The following is a 25,709-nucleotide window of genomic DNA, read 5'->3' as shown; positions in this document are numbered from 1 at the left end:
ATTAATTCAGTGAAGTTTACTCCTTGTGACTTACCTTACATGGTTTCTTGGGCTCAGGCACATCTCTTTGTGTTACCTTTTCTTGGTTTTTCCCATTGTGAGTGTGTATCTTCCACAGTAGTTCAGTTTTTGCCCTCTAAATGTAAGGAGGGGGCACTGTCCGCAGCCAGGAAACTTCAAGTTTTGCAAAAACCTGGTTCACTTTTCTGCTGATTTCTTTGCTGATTTCTCTTTGTATTGACTGTGAGACAGAGGTAATGTGACAAATAATTTTTGATGTGATGACATAATAATGTTAATAACAATACTAATTTTTATTTTGAAAATCCTTACTGCAGTGTACTATGATATTTCAACGGCAAAGAATCTACTACTGTTAGCTAATTCTACAGAAGAACAGCAAAAATGGGTGAGCCGACTGGTGAAAAAAATACCCAAGAAGCCTCCAGCACCAGACCCCTTTGCTCGATCTTCTCCCAGAACTTCCATGAAGGTACAGCCAAACCAGTCCATCAGACGACCAAGTCGACAGCTTCCTCCAAACAAACCAAGGTGACCCAAGAGCTGCTATTTAGTTTGTTTTAAACATTTTACTACAGTTAATGTTGTATATGTTGATAAGGATGATGGACCACAGATGTGTTGACTACTGACATGCGGTCTAGCATAGCATCTTCTATAAATCTCAGTTTAAGAAGAGCCACTGTGTTTGTTCCCTTGGTTAAAGGGCCTTGCATTACCTGTTAGTTAATCTTATTGCGCTGATAATGTATCCTGTTGCTCTTGCATCACGGGCAGAACTGGTAGCGTCATCTGTAGCCTGATGGTTCCTGTGAACGGGCGGCTAGTAGGGATGATGACGGTTTATCTGGGCAAGGAGTCGGTGAGGGGGAGGTTTAGAAAAAGAACAAGAGAAAAGAAAGAAAGGTTTCACTATGTTCAACTGCAACGACTGCATCTGACTGGAAGTTGAGCAGTGAAGTTAGGTGCTTGTGGTTCTGATGAACCTTGAAGAGAATAGATGCCTTTGAAAAGCAGTCTAGAAGGCTTACACGCAGCAAAAAGGGTACATGTTTGTTTCTTATTGCTTGGTTTTGAGGTGTGTGTTTGAATTGCTGCCCTGCTCTAAGGGTTATGCGCATGATTGTGGGCTTGGATGTTAGAGTGTTTCATCGGACCGATAGCCCATATCTATGTCTAACTCCATTTACAGCTGATACTTAGGCAGAGTTGTTCTCGGGGCTCATGTTCTCCCTGTGTAGAAGAGCAGCATGCAGCATGCTCCTGGACATCTGCAGTGAGAAGCTGATTCAGACAAATCTCACTTTATGTCTCTGCCCACGTGGCATGGAGCCCTTTGTCGCCGTGGTGGGCACCTGTCTGAGCATCACTTGCGCTTTTTGCAGGAGGCCAGGAAGGTGGGGGGTTCCCATTTGGTCAAGGAGGCTGGAGCACTTACTAAAGGGTGGGAGAACTGGTTTTGAGGCCTCATTCAGCCCAAAAGGACTCATGCTTGTGTCTTATGGCTCTTGAAAGAATGGTCTGTTCAAGTTCTTCTGATTTGAGGAAAAAATGTCTATACCAAACTCAGTAATCTGTTACTGAATCAGTAATGTGCTGTGCTGTGGAAGCGATGACATTCTGTGGGAACTGCTTATGGGATTGCACAGTACAGAATTTTGATTTTTTTTTTAGTATGCTTTTTCCATCACTCTGCTCAGTCCTCAGTCTGCAGTGAAATGCTGCTTCTGCGTTTGGGCCCCACATTCAAGCCAGACATTGACAAACTGTGGAGAGTCCAGCAGAGGCCACCAGGATGGTCAGAGCAGAGGCTTGAGGGAGCCGGGCTTGTTCAGCTTGGAAGAAGGGCAGCTCCAGCGGGGTGTCATAGTGCCATGCCCCTGCCCATGGGGAGAGCACCAAGGAGATGGAGCCAGGCTCTTCGGTGCTGCGTGGTCGGAGGGTGAGAGAGACAAGGGGCTTGATTGAACCAAGAGGGATTCCAGCTGGATAGAAGGAGAGCCAACGCAGACAGCCAGACAGGGAGGCAGCTAGTGAGGCTGGGCAGACTCCATCCCTAGAGGCTTTCAAGACCTGGCAGGACAAAGCCTTGAGCATCATGGGCTGGCCTTGCAGCTGGCCCAGCTATGAGCTGAAGACCTCCTGAGGTCCCTTCCAGCCTGCATGGTCCTGTGAATGCTGTCCCTGAAAGGAATTTCACACAGTGTTTGTTTCTCCATGGTTTTCGTATCTGTTCTTCATGATAATTTAAAGCGAGGGCAAACTAGTTTTTGATGCAGACCATATAATTTCTGCTTGTCCATTGAGTTGGATTGTGCCAAAAGGATAATTCCAAAATGAAAACAAAATCATCTTAAATCCCTATTAAATTCTTCAAGTGTATTAGAAATGACAATAGGTATAGTTCATATAATACATGAATATTGAGCCTTTTTGGGATATATCACATTTAAAAGTGTAAAAACTTTAAAAGATGAAAACCTCAAAAAATCCTGAAACCCATTCTGTTTAAAGCATGTGATTAACTATTAAACACTGTAGTGTGTTTAATTAAAACACGCTGAATGTTCTGTTAGGGTAGATTTCTGTCTCTGCCTTCTATGGCAGGCATGTAATCCTGATCTAAAATCCATTTTGCTTGCAGGAGAGATGACTGGGCTGGTTTCTTGTAGCTGTAGCAATTGAGAAGTCAGTACGTGAGGTGCTGGTCTACTATCCTTTGATAATAACAGAAAGAGATGATTGCTTCTAGACAGTGATTCATCCCATCCCAAAATTAATGCCTAAAATAGGTGAAATGACTCATCAGCTGACGAGGTTTGCTCACTTGCTTTTTGTTCTGTGCTGACCATAGAAGGAGCGCAGGCAGTGGCGCCTAAAGAACACGTTGATATATTCTCTTTTTTAGGCACCGCTTAGCTTTAAATAATGAGCTACAGCATAGTTGAACAACGTAATGCCACTGCATTTGGGGTGTAGTGAAATCCTGCCGTGTATGTTTGTAGAGTCAGATGACGCTATTTTATTTCATAATCTATTTGGCAACCAAAAATTTTTGCTTTTATTGAGGAAATTGTTAGCCTTGCATTATGTCAGCCTTGCAAATGCTAGCCTTGTTTTGAGCCCCTCATTACAAGGAAGACATTGAGGTCCTGGAGCGCATCCAGAGGAGAGCAGCGAAGCTGGTGAAGGGGCTGGAGAACAAGGGTTATGAGGAGCGATTGAGGGAACTGGGGTTGTTTAGCCTGGAGAAAAGGAGGCGGAGGGGAGACCTTATCACTATCTACAACTGCCTGAAAGGAGAGTGTAGCGAGGAAGATGAAGGTCTCTTCTTCCGAGTGATAGGACGAGACGGAATGGCCTCAAGTTGCACTGGGGGAGGTTTAGATAAAACATCAGGAAAAATTTCTTTACTGAAAGGTTTGTCAGGCACTGGCAGAGGCTGCCCAGGGAGGTGGTTGAGTCCCCGTCCCTAGAGGGGTTTAAAAGACAGGCAGATAAAGTGCTCAGAGATGTGGTTTAGTAGTGGACAGGTACGGTTTTCTCAATGATCTCAAAGGTCTCTTACAACTGAACGATTCTATGATTGCTTTCTGGAAAGGGATGGCAGGAGAGCGTAAACAAGAACATCATAAAACCTGAAAGCAGGTAAAATTATGAAATGAGGTGATCGTCTTTTTTACTGAAATTTTAGGGGTAAAAGCACAGTAGGTGTTCCATAGACCTGAATTATTTGTGAGATAAATTTCCAATGAACGCGATATTCCTGGCTTGCACGAATACTGACTCTTCATGTTCCATGATAGGCGAAGGAAGAAACCCACCTACCTTAACGTGGTCTTTTACTTTAAAAAGTTTAGCGATAACACATGGAATGTTGAAGTCTCTTACAGAAGCATGACGCACATTAAATGTCAAACCCTCCTGTTGCAGATTACTTGATCTGGCATTTAAGGACTGGGATTGGTCATTTGATGATGTTGATGATATTGATGGTGATGATGATGATGATGACGATGTTTTTGATTTCTGAAGAAGTATAAGGGGTAAATCTAAATGGAGAGGAATGGGTTTGTTTGCCTTTGAATACAGCATGCTATGTTGGATTTTGTTTCTCAAAACAGAATAAAAACAAGATCTCATTTTAATATTTTAAACAGTAAAAATGAGATTCTGTTCATGATGATGGATTTTTGGAGGAGTCGTTTTCATTAAAACAGAGTTATTGCCTTTGTTAGTGCTTTTGTTTTCCTAATTTTGGATCTCTTTTCAAACTTCATGTCTGCCTGCCTGAAAGAAACATCTGCTGTCGCCAGAGTAGTTGGTCATCTGCAGCGCTGATCCTGCTTGACCTCTGCAGAGAATGTTTGAAAGCTAAAACTGAGACTGTAGCAATTGGTTGTTCAGCTGAAATAGAATTGGAATTTTCAAATACTTTTAATTTTTAAGCTTTTAACATAACCTGACTGGTCTCTGGCTTGCAGACATGAAACCACCAGAGTTGTGCATTTTGCTTTTCTACCTGTGTTATGAGGTGAATTTGACTTGGCTTTCCTTTGCAGTGCTGTGTTTTTGGGTACCTAACCATGCGTTTGAGAACTACATAAACAAACGGGCTTTGCAGCTTCTCTGATGCTGTTTCCTTGACTGCTTTGGAAGAGATACAGCTGTTTTATTGATTTCTTAGTTTATTGTTCTGTGGCTGACTTAAATATGGAGTGTGAATGTACTGGGAATAGTGATAACTGTTATATAGTTACTGATTTTATATGTTATATTTACACAGGAAAATACACTAAAGGTTAAATTCTGAAGAGTTCTTTTAACTAGTGTGTAAGATGGGTCTCGGCCTTCTAAAAGAATGGGCAATGTCAGCAGCGCTAGGGCTGGACCTCGGCTCTGTACTCAGTTATCTGAGATACCAGCTCTTGTAGAATTCCACTGCCTTAGTGTTTACAAGCTTTACTTTAATTAAATATACTGCATCTTAATGTTTTAAAAGCTTGCAAATTTACTAATCTTCTAGAAGTGGCTGTTCCATTGTGCGTATTGTACTTTACCCTCATCTAAAACTTTACCCTCATGAAACCTCAAAGGGGTTTAATTGATTTGGGACCATAATGCCTAAGGACGCGCTATACCTAAGTAACAATGCTGTCGAAAGCAGAGGGATGACGTTTCTCCCAAGTCCGCTGATGAGCCCATCTTAAATGAAGCCTTTGAGGAAGTCTCTTTCTGTCAGGTTTACATTTGTTTTGTTTACTGACTGCCCTTTCTGCTTCTTTTCCAGCTAACTGCTTTCCATGAATGCAGACACAATTCAAGGTGATAATTTTCTTCCCGATACAGCAAGACTGAGACATATCCCAAAATATATTAAAAATATATATTTTCCTGAGAGATTGTGCTATATATATCAGAGGTTTACATTTTTGCTGCAATATAAATTACTAATCTCTGAGGGTTTTCCTGTATTCTCCTGAGTGACTGATCCAATGAGGAATGATTGGGAAATAGTTCAAAGGGTATGGTAGGTAACCTTTTAAACTCTGTTCCACAAAAGCTTTCTTGACGAGACACATACACTACATTTCATAAAAGGATCGAGAGGAATGAGTATGAAAATGGAAGAAACTGACTCTTCAGCTTTCGTAAAGATGCCACCAGCACGTCCGCAAGAAGACCGGGAGGGAGATCCGCCACAGTGATCTAGACTGCATCTGTAAGAAGTGACCATTATACTGTGTATATATATTGTACTGTAATACTGCAAGAGGGTTTTAAAAATCTTTCCACTTTATTTTTTTATGCTTATTAATCAGATACTGTTACTTATTGCAGTTGCAACTATGCACTTGTATAAAGCCATAACGGTGAAGTTTCTATCATTCGTACACGTCTATCAGAAGCTGCATGTCAGTGTTCAGCAGCAAGGATGAGTTTGAAGTATATACTAGTTTCAGCGACATCATCATGGGCAGTCCTGTTTTACCTGTCTAATTGCCTTAATTTAATTTTTTTCAAGTTTTTTTGCCCATTCTCTGTATTTAAGGTAAAAAAGAAGGTTTACCAGCTCTTAGGATGTAATTTTGCTTTGTGGCAGAAAAGATAGTGCACTATTTTTACACCTAGTAAGTATATCAACGTCAGCCTCTTTTGAATGTATATCGACTGGTTTTAAGGGTGGAGAAGTGCTGGTTACGGCGCCAATGGCTGATACCATTGGGATGACCCTTTGCTCATATGTGTAACTGCTCGTCCAGCCCTTTTGACAAACCTCAATATTAGTTATTGACTTATATTAATCCTCATTAAGTGCTATGAAACTTCATTTTGCCTTGTTTTTGCATACTCTCCTAGATGTGTTTTTTTATTTCTAGAAAAAAAAAGAGAAGAATCTGTGACTATTTTTACATTTCATAACACGATATCCGAGGACTGTCACAAACTTTAAGAAAAATAAAACATACTGTAGATGTATTTTAAACTTTTAAATCTGGTTCTCTAGCACATAGCTGTAGGCATAGGTAAATATTTCAGTAGTGTGTTTTGAGAACTGATAGCTGGGAAGAAAGGGCCTCAGAGGCACTTAATCTGACTTCTTTTTTTAACTTGGAGTTGTACAAAAAATATAATTTATGTGGGCTCATTCATGATGTGTTCATAATTATCCCGGAAAATGCATGTTTTATACAACTACAGTATGCGATGTTAAACATATTGACAGTAAAAAATGTAGTCTCCTATTTGGTCTCTTTATATATATAAATATATATATATATTTAAAATATATATATATATAAAATATTGTGTGGGAGTGCAGTAATTTAAAATATGATCTAACACTTCAATGAAGGAGGACATTTCACTTTAAAATTTTGTTTCTTTGTTTTTGCTTTTTTTTTTTTAAAGAGTGTTGAAATGTTTGGAAGGATAGGACCATGATTTATTTAACACTATCATGAAAGGTGGACTTGAAAACACTGAAATACTGAAAATTAATAAATGTATTTACATTTTGTAACCTCTGCTACAGTTCAGCCTCACGGAGCCAGAATGTATTCAGTCTTCTATTTATGCACTCGCAAAGTAAAACGTCATTTGTGAGTTCTTAAATTCAAAACTAAAACTTCCATTTCATTTCTGTTAGGTATTAGAACTCAGCGCACAGCTCCGGTGTTTTTTCCCTGCTTGTTTTGATTTACAGAAGTACGGTATATTTTTAGGTGACTCTGATTTGCATAGAGTACAACATTAAAAATGTATACAGTAAGACTGTTTCCATTCACTGAATGCATAAATATTTTATATATATATATATAAATGTTACATTGTGGGAAGTTCTATCCTTTTCTGAATTGGAGAATATTATATATATATATTTTTAAATAAACTATTTGAGTAAGGTAAAATAGTTCCTGAACTCGAGAAGCTGGTAATTAATTGAAGTATTTAAATATATAGGCAACAACTGAGGCAGAGATGGGAAAGGCAAGGGCTGCTCGTAAGAAGGAGGAGGCATAGAGTCCAGGGGAGCCGTTTCAGCAGATGCTGGGGCTGCGCCTGTTGCTCTTTGTCCCCTTGGCTTGTCCTCAGCTACTGTGAAACCGTGGGGTCCTGTTAAGCCTGATGTTTTAGGAAGATTACGTGTGGCAGTATTACAGCCACGGTCGATGCATTCTGTGCTTGTACAAGGAGCCGCTGGAAAAGGATACGGGCTGATAGGGAGCGGGGGAGGCCTCTGGGCTGACCCTTGTGCCTGCAGGGTGAACTTGGTGTAGTTTCCTTAAGGCTTTGGAGTTTTCACTGCCTGTAGGGATGGAAGCGACCTAGGACTACTCGGTTGTCCTGCATGCAGTTTGTCCCAAACCAAAAGAGCAGTGTGGGCTGCGTTGAGCTGTAATGGGGGATCATTCGGCCAGTGGTGTGATGTGCGTGAACCTTGTTTTGTTCCCAGGACACAAAAAGCGAAGCTGCTCGTCTGTTCTTCCCATTTGTCCTTCTGCTCGAGGCAGAGCTTCCATCTGCTGGTCTGTGGAATGCAAAGAACTCTTCAAGTGTTCGTTCCTGGAGACGGTGGTGTTTCCTTACGTCCAGTGGTAACCTTTTAAATTTTTTGAGAGTAAAGCATATTCCTGGACTAAGGAACATTTGTCTTAAAGTCAGTGATGTTTAAATGCTTTCTTTTTTGTAACAGTCCCAGTGAACAGGACATCTTAGGGCCTGGATGACCTTATTTATAGAAATTCTCTCATTGCAAGTCCTTTTGTTCCACAAGAATAAATAAATAGCCTAGCCAAGGTGCAAATGAACCTTTTGGAAAAACCGGGGGTCAAACTTGGCGCCAGAAGCTCAAGACACTTATAGGGAAGCTGCTTTTTGGTTCCCATCAAAGAGCTGTGGTGTGCAGGGAAGCTGGACAGTAAGACCCCATTGGAGTTTAAATGCCAGTTGTCACAAAGATGTTTCCGTAAGGAGGTTTCCACTTCTGTCCCAGTTGTGCGCTGCACTTTTCTGCTTCTGGCGGCTCCTGCCAAAGCTCAAACGCCTTCCAGCGCTGCTGGCGATCCAGCACCACATCTGCGTGCTGAGGGAAGCATTGTGGTTCTTATGTTCCTTGGCACGGTTGGTGCTGTAACCACAGCGGGACATGCAAGAGGCCCATGTGTCTTGGCAGTTGGTGACCGTGGCCAAATTGAAAACATGACTGAAGTTTCACTGCAAGTGTTTAAATCTCTTAGTGCCACCGTTGAAGACACGGAACATCCTATGCTTTGACGGGCATTCGGTGGCTTTCTGAAGTCACCAAGGCCAGGAAAGCTGCCCCTAGAAATTACACACTTTTTCTGTGTAGTTTTTCAGGCAGTGTCAGATCATGATTATAAACTTGAGCATTTCAGTTTATAACCTTACTGTATTAGAGTTCCCGTCTGGTTTTGAGAGTTGCCCTTACAAAAGGATTTCTGTAGCTTCGTTTGAAGTCCCTTCACCCACCTGGTGTTTGCAAGGCCGTGTTTGGATGCTGCTGTGAAAAGAGGGCACTTGTATGAAAACCTGCATCACTCTTACAAACCCTTACCCCTTCCTTGTTCTCTCTCTGAGGCAGGAGAACGTAACAGTCCATGGTCCAGTCCAGGGAATCGGAGTCTTTCTTCACATTCCCAGTTAGTTTTCCTCAGCATTCATGTTAAAATAGTGATTCATTTGTTTTTCCATAGTCTAATAGAACATCTCGAGTTGGAAGGGACCCTTCCAAGGATCCTTAAGGATCATCGAATCCAGTTTCCTGCTCCTCACGGGACTATGGATAACTAATCCATACAATTAAGAGCATTGTCCAGATGCAGCTTCACCTCTGACAGGTTTGGTGCCTTCTCAGTGCATTAAAATGGGTGTTCAGAATATTTTATCAACCATGTACTACACTTCAAATTGAAAACATTACTTGTTATTCTTTTAAGACTGTCCTATAAACCACTTGGGGGATTGTCAGCATCCCATGGATCATGGGGGTTTGCCTGCTGCTTTGAAGCACCCCTCCTGAGAGTGGGAAGGAGTTTTCTTTTGGGTGTGTGTAAAAGATGTCGATGGAGCGGTTCTGAAACTAATTCATGGGGGGGGGGGGGCGTTTGTTGAAGTTGCCTTAAAGTGGACATTGATGTACTCAGACTTTGCTCATTGAGAAATGAGACAAGTCTGCTGAGATGTATGTAGAAGAAAAGGACGCCAAGACTAAACACATCCGCTGTAGTTCTGCCCAGAAAGCACCGCAGTGAATGGAAAAGCTCATCCCTACACCTCCAAGAAGTGGGATTTATTAGCACAGGGATGCCAACCAGCAAGCCTTGTTATGACGATGAGCATTTTGAATCTTTGCCCCTTTTTGGCCAGAAAGCTTTGTTTTGTAAGGGTAGGAAGGTCAAGTTACCACCTGATGTTTGCTGTTGCGAGTGTGAAGGCGGATTTGACCCCTGGTACTTCTGCGCCATCAAGGCTGCAGAAGCTCCAGGATTAAAGTGATTTTGCAAAATGACAAAGTTCTAAGTGTGTGTAGTCCTGCATACCTTAAAGACATCCGGAAAGATGCATCTTCATCCTGAAAAGAAAGGGCAGAGAGTGCGGCAAGCGTGTCGCTGCAGCCCTTTCTAGGTTGCTTGGAGGAGCAATGAAGGAAACGTTCACAGTCAAGGCAATTGCATGTGATCCTCAGTCGCATCGCCCTGCTTTGAGGCCGAGGCCTTAAGAGTTTCTTCAGTGGTGGGAGCCCCGTTCTATGTGTGGTCTTCTATTGTCATATCCTGTTGCCTCTGTAGGTCATCCAGTTCTTGTGACTTGGCATCACCCTTGGTAGCTCTTTGGGACTTTGTTTTGCCGTGGTGCTGTTGCACTGCTTGGTGAGCATGGCCACGCGGCCACCCAAGGGCGCCGAGCTTGTGGGATCACTGCAATCCCATTCTCCATCCTCCTGCAGCTGCTTAGACTTTAAGCCCTGAATGGCCCTGTTAGCCATTATCATCTTGGATATCAGTTACTTTGTGATGAGTGAATTGGTGGCAATGTGTTTTGGAGGTATGTGGGATAATAAATAACTGCTTTAAGGCTGAAGGAGACAGGAATCCCCACTGTGTGAACCCTTTTCCACCTTCACTGGATCCAGCGTCCTCTCTTGCCTCAGCTGTTTTCCATCTTCCGAGCAGGCCCTTTAAGCTGATCTTGCGGTGAGGTGCAGTGCTGGGACTCACGGCTGCTTGCTGCATCCCAGGGTGTCGCGCGTCTGCGTGATGCTGTGCGGCACACGCGGTACTGGGGGCAGCTGCGATTTCGTAGGAACAATGCAGCCACTTGTCTCTTCTGGAGCGGTGGAAGGGCTCGAGAAACAGTAAGGAAGCTCCTGCGTGCTCCGTGTTCAGCACTGGGAGTTCTGTTACGAGAGGAGATGGGCCTGGGTGCAAGCTTGAAACACCTTGAGCTCAGAGAGACCGTGAGGAGTCAAAGTCGTGCTTATGGTGCATTCCAGGGAAAACAATTTAAAGTCTCTCAAGAGAAGTCCCTGTCCTGGAAGTCAGCTCAGTGGAATCTGTGTGTAGTCAATCACTCCAAGGTAAAAGACTTTATGGTATCCGGGGAATGGCTTTGAATTGGAGGGGAGAAGATTTAGATTGGACATTAGGAAGAAATTCTTCACGATGATGGTGGTGAGGCCCTGGCCCAGGTTGCCCAGGGAAGCTGTGGCTGCCCCGTCCCTGGAGTTCTTCGGGATCAGGTTGGATGGGGCCTAGAGCAGCCTGATCCAGTGGGAAGTGTCCCTGCCCATGGCAGGAGATTTGGCACTAGATGATCTTTAAGGTCCCTTCCCACCCAAACCATTCCATGATACCATGAACTGTAAATACACTTTATACAAACTCAACTTGTGCTTCATTAGAGTCCTGACTACTGGATTGACGTGAGAGAGGGGACGTGGAGGCACCATCTGCATTTCATATCATAGGAGACAGGTCAGCTATCTTGGTGATGCTGGCCAAAGCCTCCAAATTCAAAAGCAGGAACCGTGGACATCCCAGAGCAGGCCTGTTGCACACAGAGGACTTGTAATTACAATAAGATGGTAAGTAGAGCTTATCTTCATCATGCAGCCATGTTATTCCGTTTCAATTGTAATCATTACTAGATGGCTTCTCGCATTTTAGGCTGGTGCAGGTTTTGTCCTTTAAATTAGTTTCCTGAATCTTGATAGATAAAACAAGGTGTCTGCCCTCTTAAAGCTCCCTTCCGGTGAGTCAGTGATACCACATCATGCACAGAGCTCCCTGTTACACTACTGACGATTTAAGACAGTTACAATGAGCTGAGATAACAAAACAGAACAGGGCATGAACAAAACTATGACAAATCTTTAACTTGTCCTTAAGGTTTCCACAATTAAATTTCATCGGGAGTGTCATGCAGTATAAAAAAATCTCCTGTTTTACCCCTAGTCCAAAGATTGGATTTTTTCCAGGACGGAGACGGTACTTGCCCCAAACCACTTCCAAGGTGGAATGGCGTAGCTAATGTCTTTAACTCGTGGATGTCTCTGTGTCTGTCTTGCCACCAGGCAGGAGCCCCCGGGGGCCCATCAGGGCTCGGGTCTGTCAGACTGTCAGGGTCTTGCAACTAACTAGGTCCAGCACAAGTGATGAGCTGGCAGGATCTTAGGGTGGTGTTATTGTGGCTCCCAAACACCGATTTGACATCGAGATCCATCAGCTCCAAGAACTCTTTAAGTATCTTGGAGCGCTCTAGCTCAAAAGCAAGGAAACTGAATCTAGTATGAATCAAGACTTTAATAACATCCTATTTTAAAGCTTTTTTCAGCTTCCTGACATTCTAAACTGGGGCATCATTAGACCATTATTAATGGTGAGGGCAGTATTTAATGTTCTGCTTCATACATAAATATGTGTCTCAAGTATCAAAGAATCTGTAAAGGAATGGAACAAACCAGCCTTAAAGAATTAGCACTGTCATAGACCAACACAGCTGAGAAACTACCTCGTTTGAGTTGATCTCATCTGTGTAGCTTTTCATTTCTAATAGTTCTTCCTGTGGGCTCTGGGGTGTCGTTTCCTTTTTTTCCTCCCCTTTTTTTCCTCCCTAGTTACATATATCCTTAAATGGATGATGATTTCTTGGTGGGGAAATAGTAGGACTGAATGAAGGCTTTTTTGAAGTTGTGAGTCATTTGGAACCTTTTAGCTAATTGTGAATGACGTTTTTCAAAGAGGCAAACTGCTCTAAAATCCAGCTTCTGCCCTCCAGCGGCTGAGGTGTCCACATCCCCGCCCCACTCCTTTCTCTCCCTTTTTAATAGATGAGATGAACAGAACCGGGTGAGGGAGCAGCTGTGTGCAAAACAGAAGCCAGTGGAAGAGGCACAGGGGTCAGGCAGGGAGGGGCAGTTCTGAGCAGCCCAAGCAGTAACATCTTTGCTGGATTGGAGTAGCGCAGAGGAACAGATCTGTGTCTGGTTTTGCTCTGCGCAAAACGCTGAGGGTTCCAGAGGCCCGTAGGGCACGGGAAATGATGGGTTTGCATCCGTGCGATGTTCCTGTTCACCAAGGGCAGTTCAGGAATAGGCTTTGGGAAAGGTGAACTACACGCATATTCCACTGCTGTGTCCTCACTTTGAGACCTGCAGCCTGTGAGCTCTGCAACCATCTCGGTTTTTTTCTTTGGATAGGAAATCTCATGAATGTTTTCCTTCTGTGATGTTAAACTGAGCTTTGTGGCTCAGTGCAGCTGTAGCTTATGTGTTACCGAAGGCACACGACATATCCATTCAGGTTGACACTGAAGCTTCCGTGAGCTGTACAGGAACTCGGAGCCTGGCTTCTCACAGGCAAAAAAGCTCCTACTTCTTGAAATCCCCACCAGAACCTTTATCAGCCAGGACAGGAAAGGCTCTTTTTACCCCAAAAGCTTTGTGTGAACTGGTGCAATGACACACTGAGCATGTAACTCAGCACTTCTAGAGGATCCAGGAATGAGAGGTAGTGCTTCCATCCCTGTGGATAGAAGTTTCTTCCTAGTCTACACGCACTGCAACACATCCACAATGCTTTCCCTGTCCTTGCCTGCTGCTGCATTAGCTGCAAACAACTTGTGTCCACACAGCACTGCTGAATGACAAGTTTAACAAGATTTACCCTCCCTGTGTACCTTTGTCTAAAGCTGTTGCCTCTAATCCAGCTACTGAGGAGATTATGGTTTACGTACCGGAAAACCACAAGGTCCACACTTTCATGAGTCTTTCCCAGGACTTGAGCAACTTCTACCTTGCAAATGTGAAATAAATTATGCTTGGGGGAAGGGGAGGGGAGAAGAAGTGCATGAAACTATTCACTGCTACCTCCTGATTTGTTCCATGCCCTGTGCAGTTGAATGAGGGCTCATGGTCCAGCTTTCCAAGTCCACCAAATTGCTTTACTTTAAGCCTGTGAATTATCCAGCTTCCTTCCTTTTCCTTCGTCTCTTTCCACCCCCCCCCAGCAAGTTTCTAAGATGACATATTCAAAGTACGTCAACTAACCTGTTAAGAATTTTCTTAAATGCCATTTTCGGCATTTCATTATGAAAAGAAAGAAATGCTGATGCTCACACTGACAATGGAGCATCTACCTTTTGGTGCAGCATCCCTCAGTACTAGGACAGATTTTAATTAAAACACTGAGATGACAAGTAAGTGTGTTTTTTCTCTTAAGATGATGGAGCTCTTTAGCATTTCACAGGTTACCAAACAGCCTGATGCTTCAAATGTTAAGGTGAAAGCTGCCCATTAATAACCTGTAACAAATATTTCATTTTCTTGATACTTCAAATGTTAAGGTGAAAGCTGCCCATTAATAACCTGTAACAAATATTTCATTTTCTTTCCATATGTGGAAATGGAAGAAAAAATAAAATGTAATGAAAATTAACTGTAAGGATGACATTAATCAGTCAAAAAGAAGACCATTTATTAATATGATCCGGAAAAAGTCTTACATGCCACCTGCCACCATCCAGACCACTTCAGATATTGTACAGGGCTTCAGTAAAACCAGGAAGAAGAGAAGTTTACAGTTCCTCTCCCAAATAACATAGAAACATTTATACATTTTATTGGAGCAGTATCTCCACATCCACACCTCTTCCCACCCCTCCGTGTTCTAACATCAGAGTTCACAAAGCAACTACGTTTTCTGGCAGTGGAGTCTCAGCCTGGTTGCTGAGCGTACACTGGTGGAAACGTCTGCTTTTGCAGATCCTGCTCTTCTGCGAGAGTCCAGTGATTTTCTGGGTTGCAAGGAAAAGCTGCCTCAAATGCAGTCAATGCAGTCTTCCCATGGTTTTCAAGGGTATCGGGATCAGAGTGCCTTGGATTTAATGTGCCAATCAACAGTAATACTAGAAGAACGCAGTTGAAATGGCGTATTCTTTCATTTTGGAGAATGTAATGAGAAATGAAGGCAAGGTATATGATTAATAAATGCTGTAACTTTTTGTTGGAAAGGCATTACCTCCAAAAGCAAAATCCCCTGTAAATAGTTCCCAAGAATATCCTTTTCCCCTTTATATGTATCTGCTAAAAGCTGAATAGAATCTCCAAATTAAAAATTTAAGTGAAATTTTTATGTTCTTCGGCATACTTAGCGCGGACAGGCTAGAAACTAACAAAGCACAGAACAGCATCCTCAAAAGCTGATCCCCACTGAAGATGAGATGGTTTTGGTGCCTCAAGCTGCACATGTAAAGAGGTCACTGTCACTATGGATTGCCTTTGGGGACACTGGGTACCGGTTCAGGAACTTTGCTTTAATAGTTTTTAACTCTCTTGGTCAAAGTGTCATTAATTCATACACATTCTAGTCTCTGCTGTTCCCCAAACAGCATGTTCAGTGAATGAAATCTCAGGTTGAAAAAGAATTCATAGTTCAATTTTTGCTCTTATCTAGTAAAAACTGGCTCTATTGAGGAAAGAGGCCACGGGTATCCTGTATCGGCTGTATAAATTGTACTATTTAAATGTTGCATGTAAGCACTACAATCCCGACTGGATTTGTGATGTCGTAAAACACATTTAGAACCTTATTTTGGATTGGGCCTTGACTCGGATTTTCTTCATCCTAAAATACAGTTAGTGTCTAACCGAGGTAAAACATCTGTTGTTGTTTTTCAAACTCGCAGCAGGTGCAGAAAGATGAGGTGATATGTTGCTGCAAAATTGGTCTTGCATAACTGAAGAAAACTGCTTATATGTAAACAGAAAATACTGAAGTGATGCGATAATATGGAAATCTGAATACGAAATACCTTGTTCATTTAAAAAGTCCAGAGAAAACGTGGTATCAGTGAAAATTAAATTACCAATAAAAATATACTGCTTAAATTCTGTATCTTATCAGAATTATTTCTAAGAGAAAATGAGCATGACTGTACTAATTACGCACAGGGATAAATACTATGGTTAAGAGAAAGGGAGCTTCCTCAGCCTTTGTTCTGATGTTTAGGCTGATTCGTATCAGGGTTTGCTGATGGTAACCACAGCGTGTACTGAGGAGGGTCTTCTAATCAGTCTTTTTAGTTTTCCTGTAGTGCAGGATTGTGGCTGTGACCCAAATATTGAGAATGAGCATGGTTATGAAACGGATGAGAACTAAAAGGGAAAAAAAAAATCCTGTAAGCATAAATCCAAAAAGACCAGCTGCTGTCATTCTCAAAAGAGATGTTGTTTTGTAAACCTTCACTGGTGTACAAACAAGCTCGTTCCCATTCTGCAACTCTTTCAGTCAATTATTTCGAATTACCATGTTCAAGAACACAGAAATTGTCAGAGTAAATATAGCAGAGAAGAGCACAGAGCAGTTGCGATACCTGAAAACAATACACTACAGTACTTTGAATTCCTGTGACAAAACCAGTTTGAGTAGCCTCACATAAATTTATATTTACACCTAAAATTGAACTCTGGAGCTGCAGCTCACACGTCCTGTATAGTTGTGTGTGTTGTTTATAACAAAAGGATTATTTTCTACTGCCATCTGCTAAGTTTAGAGTTCAGGGATGAAGGAAACACTTGTATCGGTCAGATTTTAATTATAAGAAATCTCACAACTGAGAAAAAAAGCAGGTTTTCTGTATCTTGAATCTTGAAGGGTTTTTTTTAAACCAAAATAAGCACATTATGTCCACCTGTGAGATCAAAATTTGAAGTTGCAGGTATATTTAATTTGGTAAATCGAATACTCACAGACATGTACTACAAAACTTTGATTCAAAAATAGGTGGTATTTGACAGTTTCATACACTTATATGAAATCAAGATGAACGTACCAAAGCGTTCAGCGTTAGAGCTAACTGAAAACCTTTTCTGTGAGAGCAGCACAGGATCAAGGACTGCTGCCATCTCCTCCATGTTCCAGTGTATTGTGCAATAATTTATAAAGCAGCTTTTACCAGAGCAAACTTTACTTTCAAGAGCCAGCTTTTTACTTTCATGTTTTTTTTCCCCTTCCTTCCTCCTCTCAATAGACCTCTCTCACTTCTAATCAGCCTAAGTGTGTAGCTCTGGGTGAACTGGACTAGATGTCTGACCCGGACTAAATTTCTGTATGTGCATTATCTCAGTTCTTGGTGATCCAGTTCACTGCATGGCCCCAAAACTCTAGTAAAGAGAAAGCAGCAAGCATGGGAGTGAAAATGAATGACTGAAAAGGGGATTTCCTTTTCCAGTGAAAGAGCCACTTGAACTGCTTGTAAAACTGGAGCCTTATTGCACTGCAGAGGACTGCTAAAAAAACACAAATAAATCAATTCACATGATGTTTCTGATGAAATACCTGCTTTGAACTAGAACAAGGATCCACCAAATAAAGTACAATGTGATTTTGTTACTGTTCTTACATCTACCAAGTCCCAATTTCAAACCATTTATTGAAAAATCTGCTGTGCTCCTTAACTCTTTTGGTTTTGTCAGGATGGTAACAAGCTGTTAAATAAATTTGCTTTGTGATGAAATCAGCTGCAAATTATATATTTTAAGCCTTTTTTTGTGAGTTTCTTACCAGCCTGCCATTGCATTTTCAGCCTGCTATAAATGTTCTACAACTTGTGCCCGGAACTATTGATATACTAAGCTGAACTTTAAATAGTTTTCTAGAAGGATTTTTTAATGCACAAGCCCCAGAATAAGAAAAGGAAACATTTACTACTTGAAAAACTATCACTCAATTATTACAGATTTATTGTTAGATTTTACTACATCATAGGCTCACAGAATGGTTTGGGTTGGAAGGGACCTTAAAGATCATCTAAATGTATTGAAATAGTAAAGATTTTTAATGTTTTATTCTGCTATTTACATAATTAATTTAATTTTGTGGTGCTGTTGCCTTTTCAAAAAAAATACCGGGTTTTGGAGCACTTGTCACCATGGGATAAAGTGTAAACAGAATTTTTTGTATTCTCCAGGTACTTGACTGATTTGCAATCCTGTACTACTGTTTTTAGCAGCAACTTCTTCCCTCACCATGCTAAAACACCAGGTTCATGGTTTGTTCTGCTGAGAGCAGGTAACTGCTGTTACAAACCAGCCCCAAACAACCGTGGCAGCTCTTATCGTGGAATGGCAGGCAATTCCAAACTTTACTCACCTGCAAAATCATTTGTAGTCATTACAGTTGTAACTATTCTTGCTGTAAATTGAACAAATTCTGATTAGTGGACTGGATATGACACATTTATACTTTCAAAAAATAATGCAATATCTATTTTTCAGTGGAGGATAAACTCACATGAAAATACACGTTATATAGGTGTTCCCACTTTTATTGCATCCACTCTTCACTATTTTAGCTTTAGAATCAAGCTCTCAAAGCTGAGTGACATTGTATTAAGGGTCTCTTTTAATGAGAAAATAATGGATATAATTAGAATTTTTATATCTATATCTACCTATCTCACTAGACTGGCTGTGGTCAGAGTTTACTGCTTCTTGTTTCTGTTCAGCCCCCTGCTTCAGTAGCTGCTACCAAGCTACACCCACAATCGAGTTAACATGACTTAATCATTGTAAATGTTCACATGCATGCTTTTAGGCTTCTGCAAATATGAGGAATTCAGCTTTCCTTCTCACAAAAAATCTAAGAATTAACTATTTCACATTTGCAACAGACTAAAACCATTTACAAAGTTTATTGCGATTGTTCAGTGAACATGCCACAAATTCTAATTATTGATTCAAAAACATTTGTTTCACAGGGAAAACGATCCAGCATCACTATGTATTATAGTAAGGATATTTTAAACAAGTTTTGTGAATATGACAAAGGCACTTCTGACAAACAGCTGTAAAAGAACTGTTCATTCAGACCACTAGGTAATTAACACATGAACTGCACAAATCACTGTTCTTAAACTCTCCTCCTACACGTAGTCAGAGTAAAAGGTATTGAGCATTAAGTGTGTATTCGTAGATGACTTATCAGAATTAACACTGCCTGACCGTCTTAACCACAAAACCTAGCACCTTTTCATGCTGGACCACTCTTAATTTTATTAAATCCTAGAACACTGAGATCTTTTCTTCGTAAGGACACTCTTTCAGTTATTTCAACTGTATCAGATTCCTTTGATCATATTTGCATATTTTCTAAGTCAAAGTGTCACCGCGACTGAGCTGGTGGATAAAAATTGATTTCAGGGGACTGTGTGGTGTGTGAGTCTCAGTAGTTGGCACAAAGGGAAACCACATCAGGCGAGACTTGTACCTACTATGATTCAGTAAACACCTAGTGGAAGAGACAATAGGAGGAGATGTGGCTTTACGAAATGAAAACTCAGTGCTTTGCACCGAGTTGCCCATAGCTTACTTGCACAGGTGTATGCAGACATACTCCAGGTCAAGGCGCTCACTTCTCCGGAATCTTTTGTCTGCCAGAGACACCGCAGCTGAGCCAGCTTACTGGCTGCACTGATCAGCGTGCACAAATTCTGAAAAGCAGGTTAAAACAGAGAAAGAACCTCTACCTCTACCATCGCATTATCACAGTGTTCAGCTTAGGGTTCAGCTTAGGTACCTTACTAAAAAACAGAACTTAGCTTTTTCATTTAAAATAGGAAAAAATATATACTTTTCCAGTATTTTGCAACTGAAGCATTTCAGCTTTTTACTAAGGAAAATTGAAATTGCCAGCAGCAAGGGACTATTTCTGAGATACTGCCCAGAAAGAAGCTCAAAAGAGCACAACAATTGCTACTGCTGTTGTTGAATGCTTGATAAAGGCAAATACAGTAAAAGAGGCAAAGAAATAAAAAAGCCTCTCAACCTGCTACATAAAACTGTTTATGAAGGCTAGCTAAAATGAGACTGATCTAGTCTAAACAGCAAGGTTGATTCAGACCATCTGTTACCATTATGTCTGGCAAACAAAGCCATACAAAAATGAGAAAACTGACAAGAATGTGCGGAAAATGAGTCTAACTGGTGGGAAAAAGTAATGAAGGGAACAGACTTCACCCTGTCATCCTCTCAAGGGGCAATCTGCAAAGACAGCGGGGTAGAGGGGACCTCCGCATGGAAATGTGTAGCGTGCCCGGATTTCCCTTGCAAGTATCATCTTTTCATTAGCAACTCCAGCTCATCCCACTTAAGTTTTAACTTTCTCGCTTCTGATGAAGTGACAGTGTGTACAGCGTTATCAGATAACATTTTTCTCACAAAATTTTAGGACCAAAGAGAAAAAAGCTCTTGTGAAATACTTAACATTCCCTACTTCAAATGCTTTGACTGATGCTCTACTATGTTCCTCTCATGTTAAAGATTTATTAATGGGGATTATGATATTAGGACTAAAGAAGCAATCTTTTTTTCAGTATCTTAAACATTTGCTAGTTTTAATCAAGGCACCACAATTAACAGCTTTACCTCAGAACATACTTCTCCCCTGCCCGCCACCAAGTCTCTATTGTCAGTGCTACGTTTTCCAGCTACTCACAGAAGTGAAACAGCTGGCGTTCCTAAAGCTAACCCAAACGATTAATTCTTCCAAGGACAACTATAAGGAGAGATTGCACTGAACAAGATGTCAAAAAAAAAAAATTATTTCATATGTGGACCTAATTTCAAATAAACAATGCAGAACTTACCATGGCCAGGTCTATTATCCACTTCCGCAGTGTTAGCATGTACCATCCCCCACAAAATCTTACATTATGTTAAGTTTCATAGCACTGAAAATTCTAGGACATTGCAGCTCTCAAAATTGTCTGGGGAACTGTATTTTTTAAAACATCTGGAAATAATCATATTGAAACTTTATAACAGACTACAGGATCTAGATGAAACATTATTAAGCCCTGGTTGGAACACTACATGTTCCTATTTTTCACACTGTCTTTGGCTGAACAGCGCCTGGAGTTTGTCAAGAGCTGCTCCAAAGCACAGGACCTGAGATTTAAGCCCAAATCCTATTTTAAAACAAATCAACACCACAAGGCTGCATTCACCAGAGTAAGGACAATCTGCATGGGTAGGAATCTAAAGAAAAGATACGTCATTTCCACCCTCCATCTCTAGCAAAGATGTAAATTAAGAACTGGTCTTACTCCTTATCAGTTGTCGGCCCTCTAAAGTACAGCCACATGTAAAGCTTACTTCTCGCAGGGATTTTACTGTGATCCAAGAAATCTGCACATGCACGTGGAATGCATGTTGAGTAGCTGCAAATAAACTACAACGGCAGCACAAAACAAACGATGGCATAGCTGCTGTGCCAGGAACTACCGAACAAGCTACACAAACCAAAATTCCCAGACTTCAAAGGATACGTGACTGCATAGAACAAAGCTTGTTTCATGTTTCCACTGAAATGCAGGATAAACAAAAGGAGAACGACATCTGAAATAAATAAAAAATTGTCATCAGAGAAGGGAGAGAAAGGGCACAAATGCAATTCTAGACAGGTCCACTGGGCACTATGTCTGTGGAAACTGCTTATGTCTCTCAAATCTGTCCAAAACACTGCAAGCTCCAAGAGAAAGCTTTTCTTAGGAGTCTGGAGTGTTTACGTTTCTATCCTATGTGGTGTCACTGGATGAAGTATGAGCTTACACTGCAACTCCAGTGGGTGTGTATTAACTGGATCTTTCTCCTCTACCTGATTGCCTACTCTCATAAAATTCCTAAGAATTCACTTATATTTGAGATGTTCATTCCCTCTTCCCCCTGACTCCAGTTAGAATTGGGTTAATGGATTCACATGACTACAGTGGAGTACTCCACCTATATGCAGAGTCTAGGAATGCCAAATGAGCCTCATTTCATTTCCAAAACACAGCTTAAAGAAATTACCTTGTGCAACGAGGATCGGATACTCCAGGTATGTCTGCAGAGGGTAACTGTAATAGATCTGGTACCTCAGAAACACAAGGAAGCTGGACAGAAAGACATAAAACAGCGTGACCGCACGAAGGGACAGGACAGCTTCTTCACAACTTCTTTGCTATGGTTTCGGTTGTGTTGAAAGGCTCCAGACAGGTGTAGCCCCTGCTGTCAAAGTGATCAAACAAATAACAAGGCAAAGCGATGATGATTTCATAGTCCATTTCTGTTATCCTGAGAGAGCAGGATGCAGAGAGCTGCCCACACTTCCTGTCAAGGCAATAATAATTGATGAGAAAGAAACATACTCCTAACTGCTTAGATTACACTGTTACAAGATTGCCCAGTGTGGCTGTACTGGTCAGACAGGGAACCTGTTCTTAGGTGCACCAAATGATGGCAGTTCTCCTTCCTGCTGTTCCACAATAAAGTATCAAAAAGGAATTGAATTTTTATCATGTTTCCTTTACTTTCTTGAATTTTCATGCAACTCCATGGGGTCAGACAGAAACTTCAGAGAGAACAGAAAGGACTCTTAAGGCACAGTTCTATGTAAGAAAACCATGATGGTTGCTAGCATAGGAAGAGCCTAAGGAACTGCCTGCCTTGTAAGAAACTGGTTCTTATTTTAGTCAGAATTTAAGTCTCTGAACTTTCTGTAAGTCCTATTTTGATCTTAGGATCAATTATACATCTTGCTGTCAGCACCACGCTTGGGTGCGACTCCTCAGCCAGGTCACTGCACTCTGACTCCTCAGAACCATCCCAGTTGGCACCAGTGGCCCCAAAGCTCTTTGCAACCAGACCCCAGCGTCTTTAAAGGCTGTAGGAAAGTCTACTAAAAATCAAACAGCCTAAATAAACGTTTCAAGAAAACCTTGTTGCAACTCTTCCAAAACAGTTTTGCCCAGGGCAGGTACAGAAGCTGCAGTGGTGTGGGTACTGTGGTTATCACACAGGTGCTGAGGAGGCATTTACAGCTTCTCTGCGCTCATCTGAAACTAGTTATGAAGACTCTGAACACACACCAACAAACAAGCATCATTTTAACATGCTGCCCACGGCGCTGCAAAGTTACCTCTGCTGGAATAAGAAATTACTTCACTTACTCAGAGTTAGATTAAGGGTAAACAGTGACCACGGAGGTTCAGCACTGAAGAGAAACACAGGCAGCAAGTGGCCACAGCAGAGACCCCAGGGGATTCTGCACAGCTCCACGCAAAGGTCTCTGTATCCCTAAGACCCTATAGCACCAGACCGGGGCCAGGAGTTGTGCTCCAAATGGAAGATGAAGCGCAGGCACACTCACAAAACAACAGGCCATTTTTCTGAGGTGGTTTTTCTGAATAAAAAGTCCTTTTTAGCTTGGTGTGGAAAGCAAGCAGCCATTGGGCTGCATGTTCTGACCACCTCCATCACTGGGTTCAGCAGATACAAGCCTCTTGAAAGTATTTTCCCTCACAGGCTGGTACCCACATTTGCATGTACATGCATGTAGTTTCTTACTTATTTTTCATTCCATACAATCTTCTTTAATTAAGATTTAACGTCTAGCCCTTGTAAGCTTATTACAGACTGACAGATCTTTGATGGTTGACATGGTTTGTAATTTCCTTAAAGAACGATTATGTTTTACTTATTTGGGTGAGTGAAGCCTGTCTAACTGGTACAATTACCTGCACAACAGGGCACATGGACCATTTAATAACCCGAACACATGCCTTAAACCCAGCAGCAGGCATTGCCTCCAGCTACACGGGTGGCCCAGGTTGGTTTGGGGAAAGTCAAAAGAGGACAAGGTTCTCTTGGTTCCAACAGCACGGAAACACTTCAAAAACCAGGAATTTTCTGCTCCAAAGAGTTTGTAAGCCAAATGATAGCAGGATGTGGTACCTGCACAGGACAGGCATACCAAGAGTCAGGAGGCTTAACTGTGAGTTATAAAAAAAAAGGAGTGGTTTTAAAAGCAAGGAATGGTAGAATCATAGAATGATTTGGGTTGGAAGAGACATTACAGGCCATCCATGCACATTCTCTTACTTTCCAAGGACTAGTTCTGATGTAATTATGAACTTCACAAGAGTCAAATCTCTTGCTAACTTGGAGCTGGCTCCAACTCTGTCTGAGCTCGCACTTGAGATAGGCTGCAGACAGAGGTGATTACAAAAGACACAGATCACACTGAGCACAAGTCATTACCATCTCCAAAAGAATGGAAAGTATAACAGTGTCTGCAAAACCACTATTTGAAAAAAACCCACGCCACACTACAAAAAGACATGCTATGAGAGGGACATTACAGCCACAGAATCACAGAATGGGTTGGGTTGGAAGGGACCTCAAAGCCCATCCATTTCCAACCCCTGCCATGAGCAGGGACACCTCCCAGTGGATCAGGCTGCTCAAAGCCCCATCCAACCTGGCCTTGAACACCTGCAGCGATAGCGCAGCCACAGCTTCTCTGGGCAACTTATGCTAGTGCCTCACCACCCGCACAGGAAAACATTTTTTCCTCAGACTTCATCTCAATCTCACCTCTTTAAGTTCAAAACTTGTTCCCCCCATCCTACTCCTGCCCTCCATGATCCAGAGTCCCTCCTCAGCTTCCCTGGAGCCCCTTTCTGTATATGGAAGCTGCTCTAACGTCTCCCTACAGCCAGGCTTAACAGCCCTAACTCTCTCAGCCTGTCCTTGTACAGGAGGTGCTCCAGCCCTCAAAGCGTTTCCATGACCTTCCCTGGACTCGTTAGAACACAACTCTCTTTCCTGTGCTGATGACTCCAGAACCCAGCCCAGGAGAGCGAGGCCCACTCGCCCCCCCCCCCCCCCCTTCCCACAGCTTCTCTACACATTCCCCCGCTGGGGGCTGCGAAGGCACGAACTGAACCGTCAATCTCGGCAGCCAACCGCCGCGCCCGCTGCCCTTGAGACCCGCCGAAACGGCCCCGCGCCCTTCCCGCCCCCGCCAACTGCCGCTCCCGCCCCAACGGCTCCTTCCGGCGCGCGCCCACCCCCGCCCTAACGGCCCCTCCCGCCCCAACGGTTCGTCCCGCCTCACGCGCAGCCCCCGCCCTCATGGCTCCTCCCCGCCCTAACGGCTCCCCCAGCTGCGCGCGCAGCCCCTGAGCTCGCGCGCCTCCGCCCGGCGCCCTTCATATCCCTCCCCCCCAACGCCTCTCCCCGCTGCGCGTGCGCAGCCCCCACCCTCGCGCGCTCCCCCCCCGCGCCAAGTCACCGCCTCGCCCTCACAACTTCTCCCGCCGCGCGCCCCCCCCCCCCCCCCCCCCCCCCCCCCCGCCCCGGCTCCAACGGCTCCTCCCGCCTCGCGCTACCCCCTCCCCACCCTCGCGCCGCCTCTGCCACCCCAACAGCTCCTCGCGCCCTGCACTCCGCCCCGCCCCAACGGCTGGTCCCGCCTCGCTCGCAGCCCCCCCCCCGCAAACGGCTCCCCCGACTGCGCGCGCAGCCACCACCCTCGCGCGCCCCTCGAGCCGCGATGCCGCCCCGCCCTCACGGCTCCTCGCGCGCCCCCGCCCCAACGGCTGCTGCCGCCGCCCGCGCGCGCCCCCGCCGCGCCTCACCCCGCCAGCTCCAGCAGGACGCTGCTCGCGCTGAGCCCCCGCGCCGAGCCCGCCGCCAGCACGGCCGCCAGCTGCGGCAGCTTGATGACCGCGCACACCGCCCACGTGCTCCAGTGCGCCAGCTCCAGCGCCGTCGCCGCCGCCATCCTCCCCGCTGCCCCTTCCGCACCGGCGGCGTGGCGGGGCGGGAACGGCCGTCACCGAGC

General features: G+C 43.3%; 2 protein-coding genes across 3 annotated transcripts in view; one reads left to right on the top strand and one right to left on the bottom strand.

Moving 5' to 3' along the window:
* ROCK2 (Rho associated coiled-coil containing protein kinase 2) overlaps nucleotides 1-7,665 on the top strand; it is a 102,236-nt gene extending 94,571 nt beyond the window's left edge. The window contains exons 31-33 of the mRNA XM_054060927.1: nucleotides 339-552; nucleotides 3,955-4,067; nucleotides 5,312-7,665. Of these exons, the coding sequence (XP_053916902.1) occupies nucleotides 339-552; nucleotides 3,955-4,054 (314 nt within the window). The 3' untranslated portion in view covers nucleotides 4,055-4,067; nucleotides 5,312-7,665. The remainder of the gene's footprint in view (nucleotides 1-338; nucleotides 553-3,954; nucleotides 4,068-5,311) is intronic.
* A 60-nt stretch (nucleotides 7,666-7,725) lies between these two features.
* SLC66A3 (solute carrier family 66 member 3) lies at nucleotides 7,726-25,709 on the bottom strand. 2 transcript variants are annotated; one of them, XR_008448930.1, is made up of 8 exons: nucleotides 25,504-25,709; nucleotides 21,893-21,975; nucleotides 21,370-21,439; nucleotides 20,689-20,746; nucleotides 19,413-19,533; nucleotides 18,195-18,236; nucleotides 14,411-16,198; nucleotides 7,726-14,346 (listed from the first exon to the last, which is right to left on the bottom strand). XR_008448930.1 is itself a non-coding variant. In XM_054060926.1 (7 exons), exons 1-7 carry the CDS (start codon nucleotides 25,647-25,649, stop codon nucleotides 16,110-16,112), a joined length of 609 nt encoding a protein of 202 aa, XP_053916901.1. In that variant the 5' UTR covers nucleotides 25,650-25,709; the 3' UTR covers nucleotides 14,374-16,109. The 2 variants fall into 2 exon arrangements, 1 of the variants encoding a protein (XP_053916901.1); XM_054060926.1 differs by lacking the exon at nucleotides 7,726-14,346 and having other exon boundaries at nucleotides 14,374-16,198.

Source organism: Cuculus canorus, chromosome 3, assembly GCF_017976375.1.
Source record: "Cuculus canorus isolate bCucCan1 chromosome 3, bCucCan1.pri, whole genome shotgun sequence".
NCBI classification, from domain to species: domain Eukaryota; kingdom Metazoa; phylum Chordata; class Aves; order Cuculiformes; family Cuculidae; genus Cuculus; species Cuculus canorus.
This window is presented reverse-complemented; position numbering and strand designations above follow the sequence as displayed.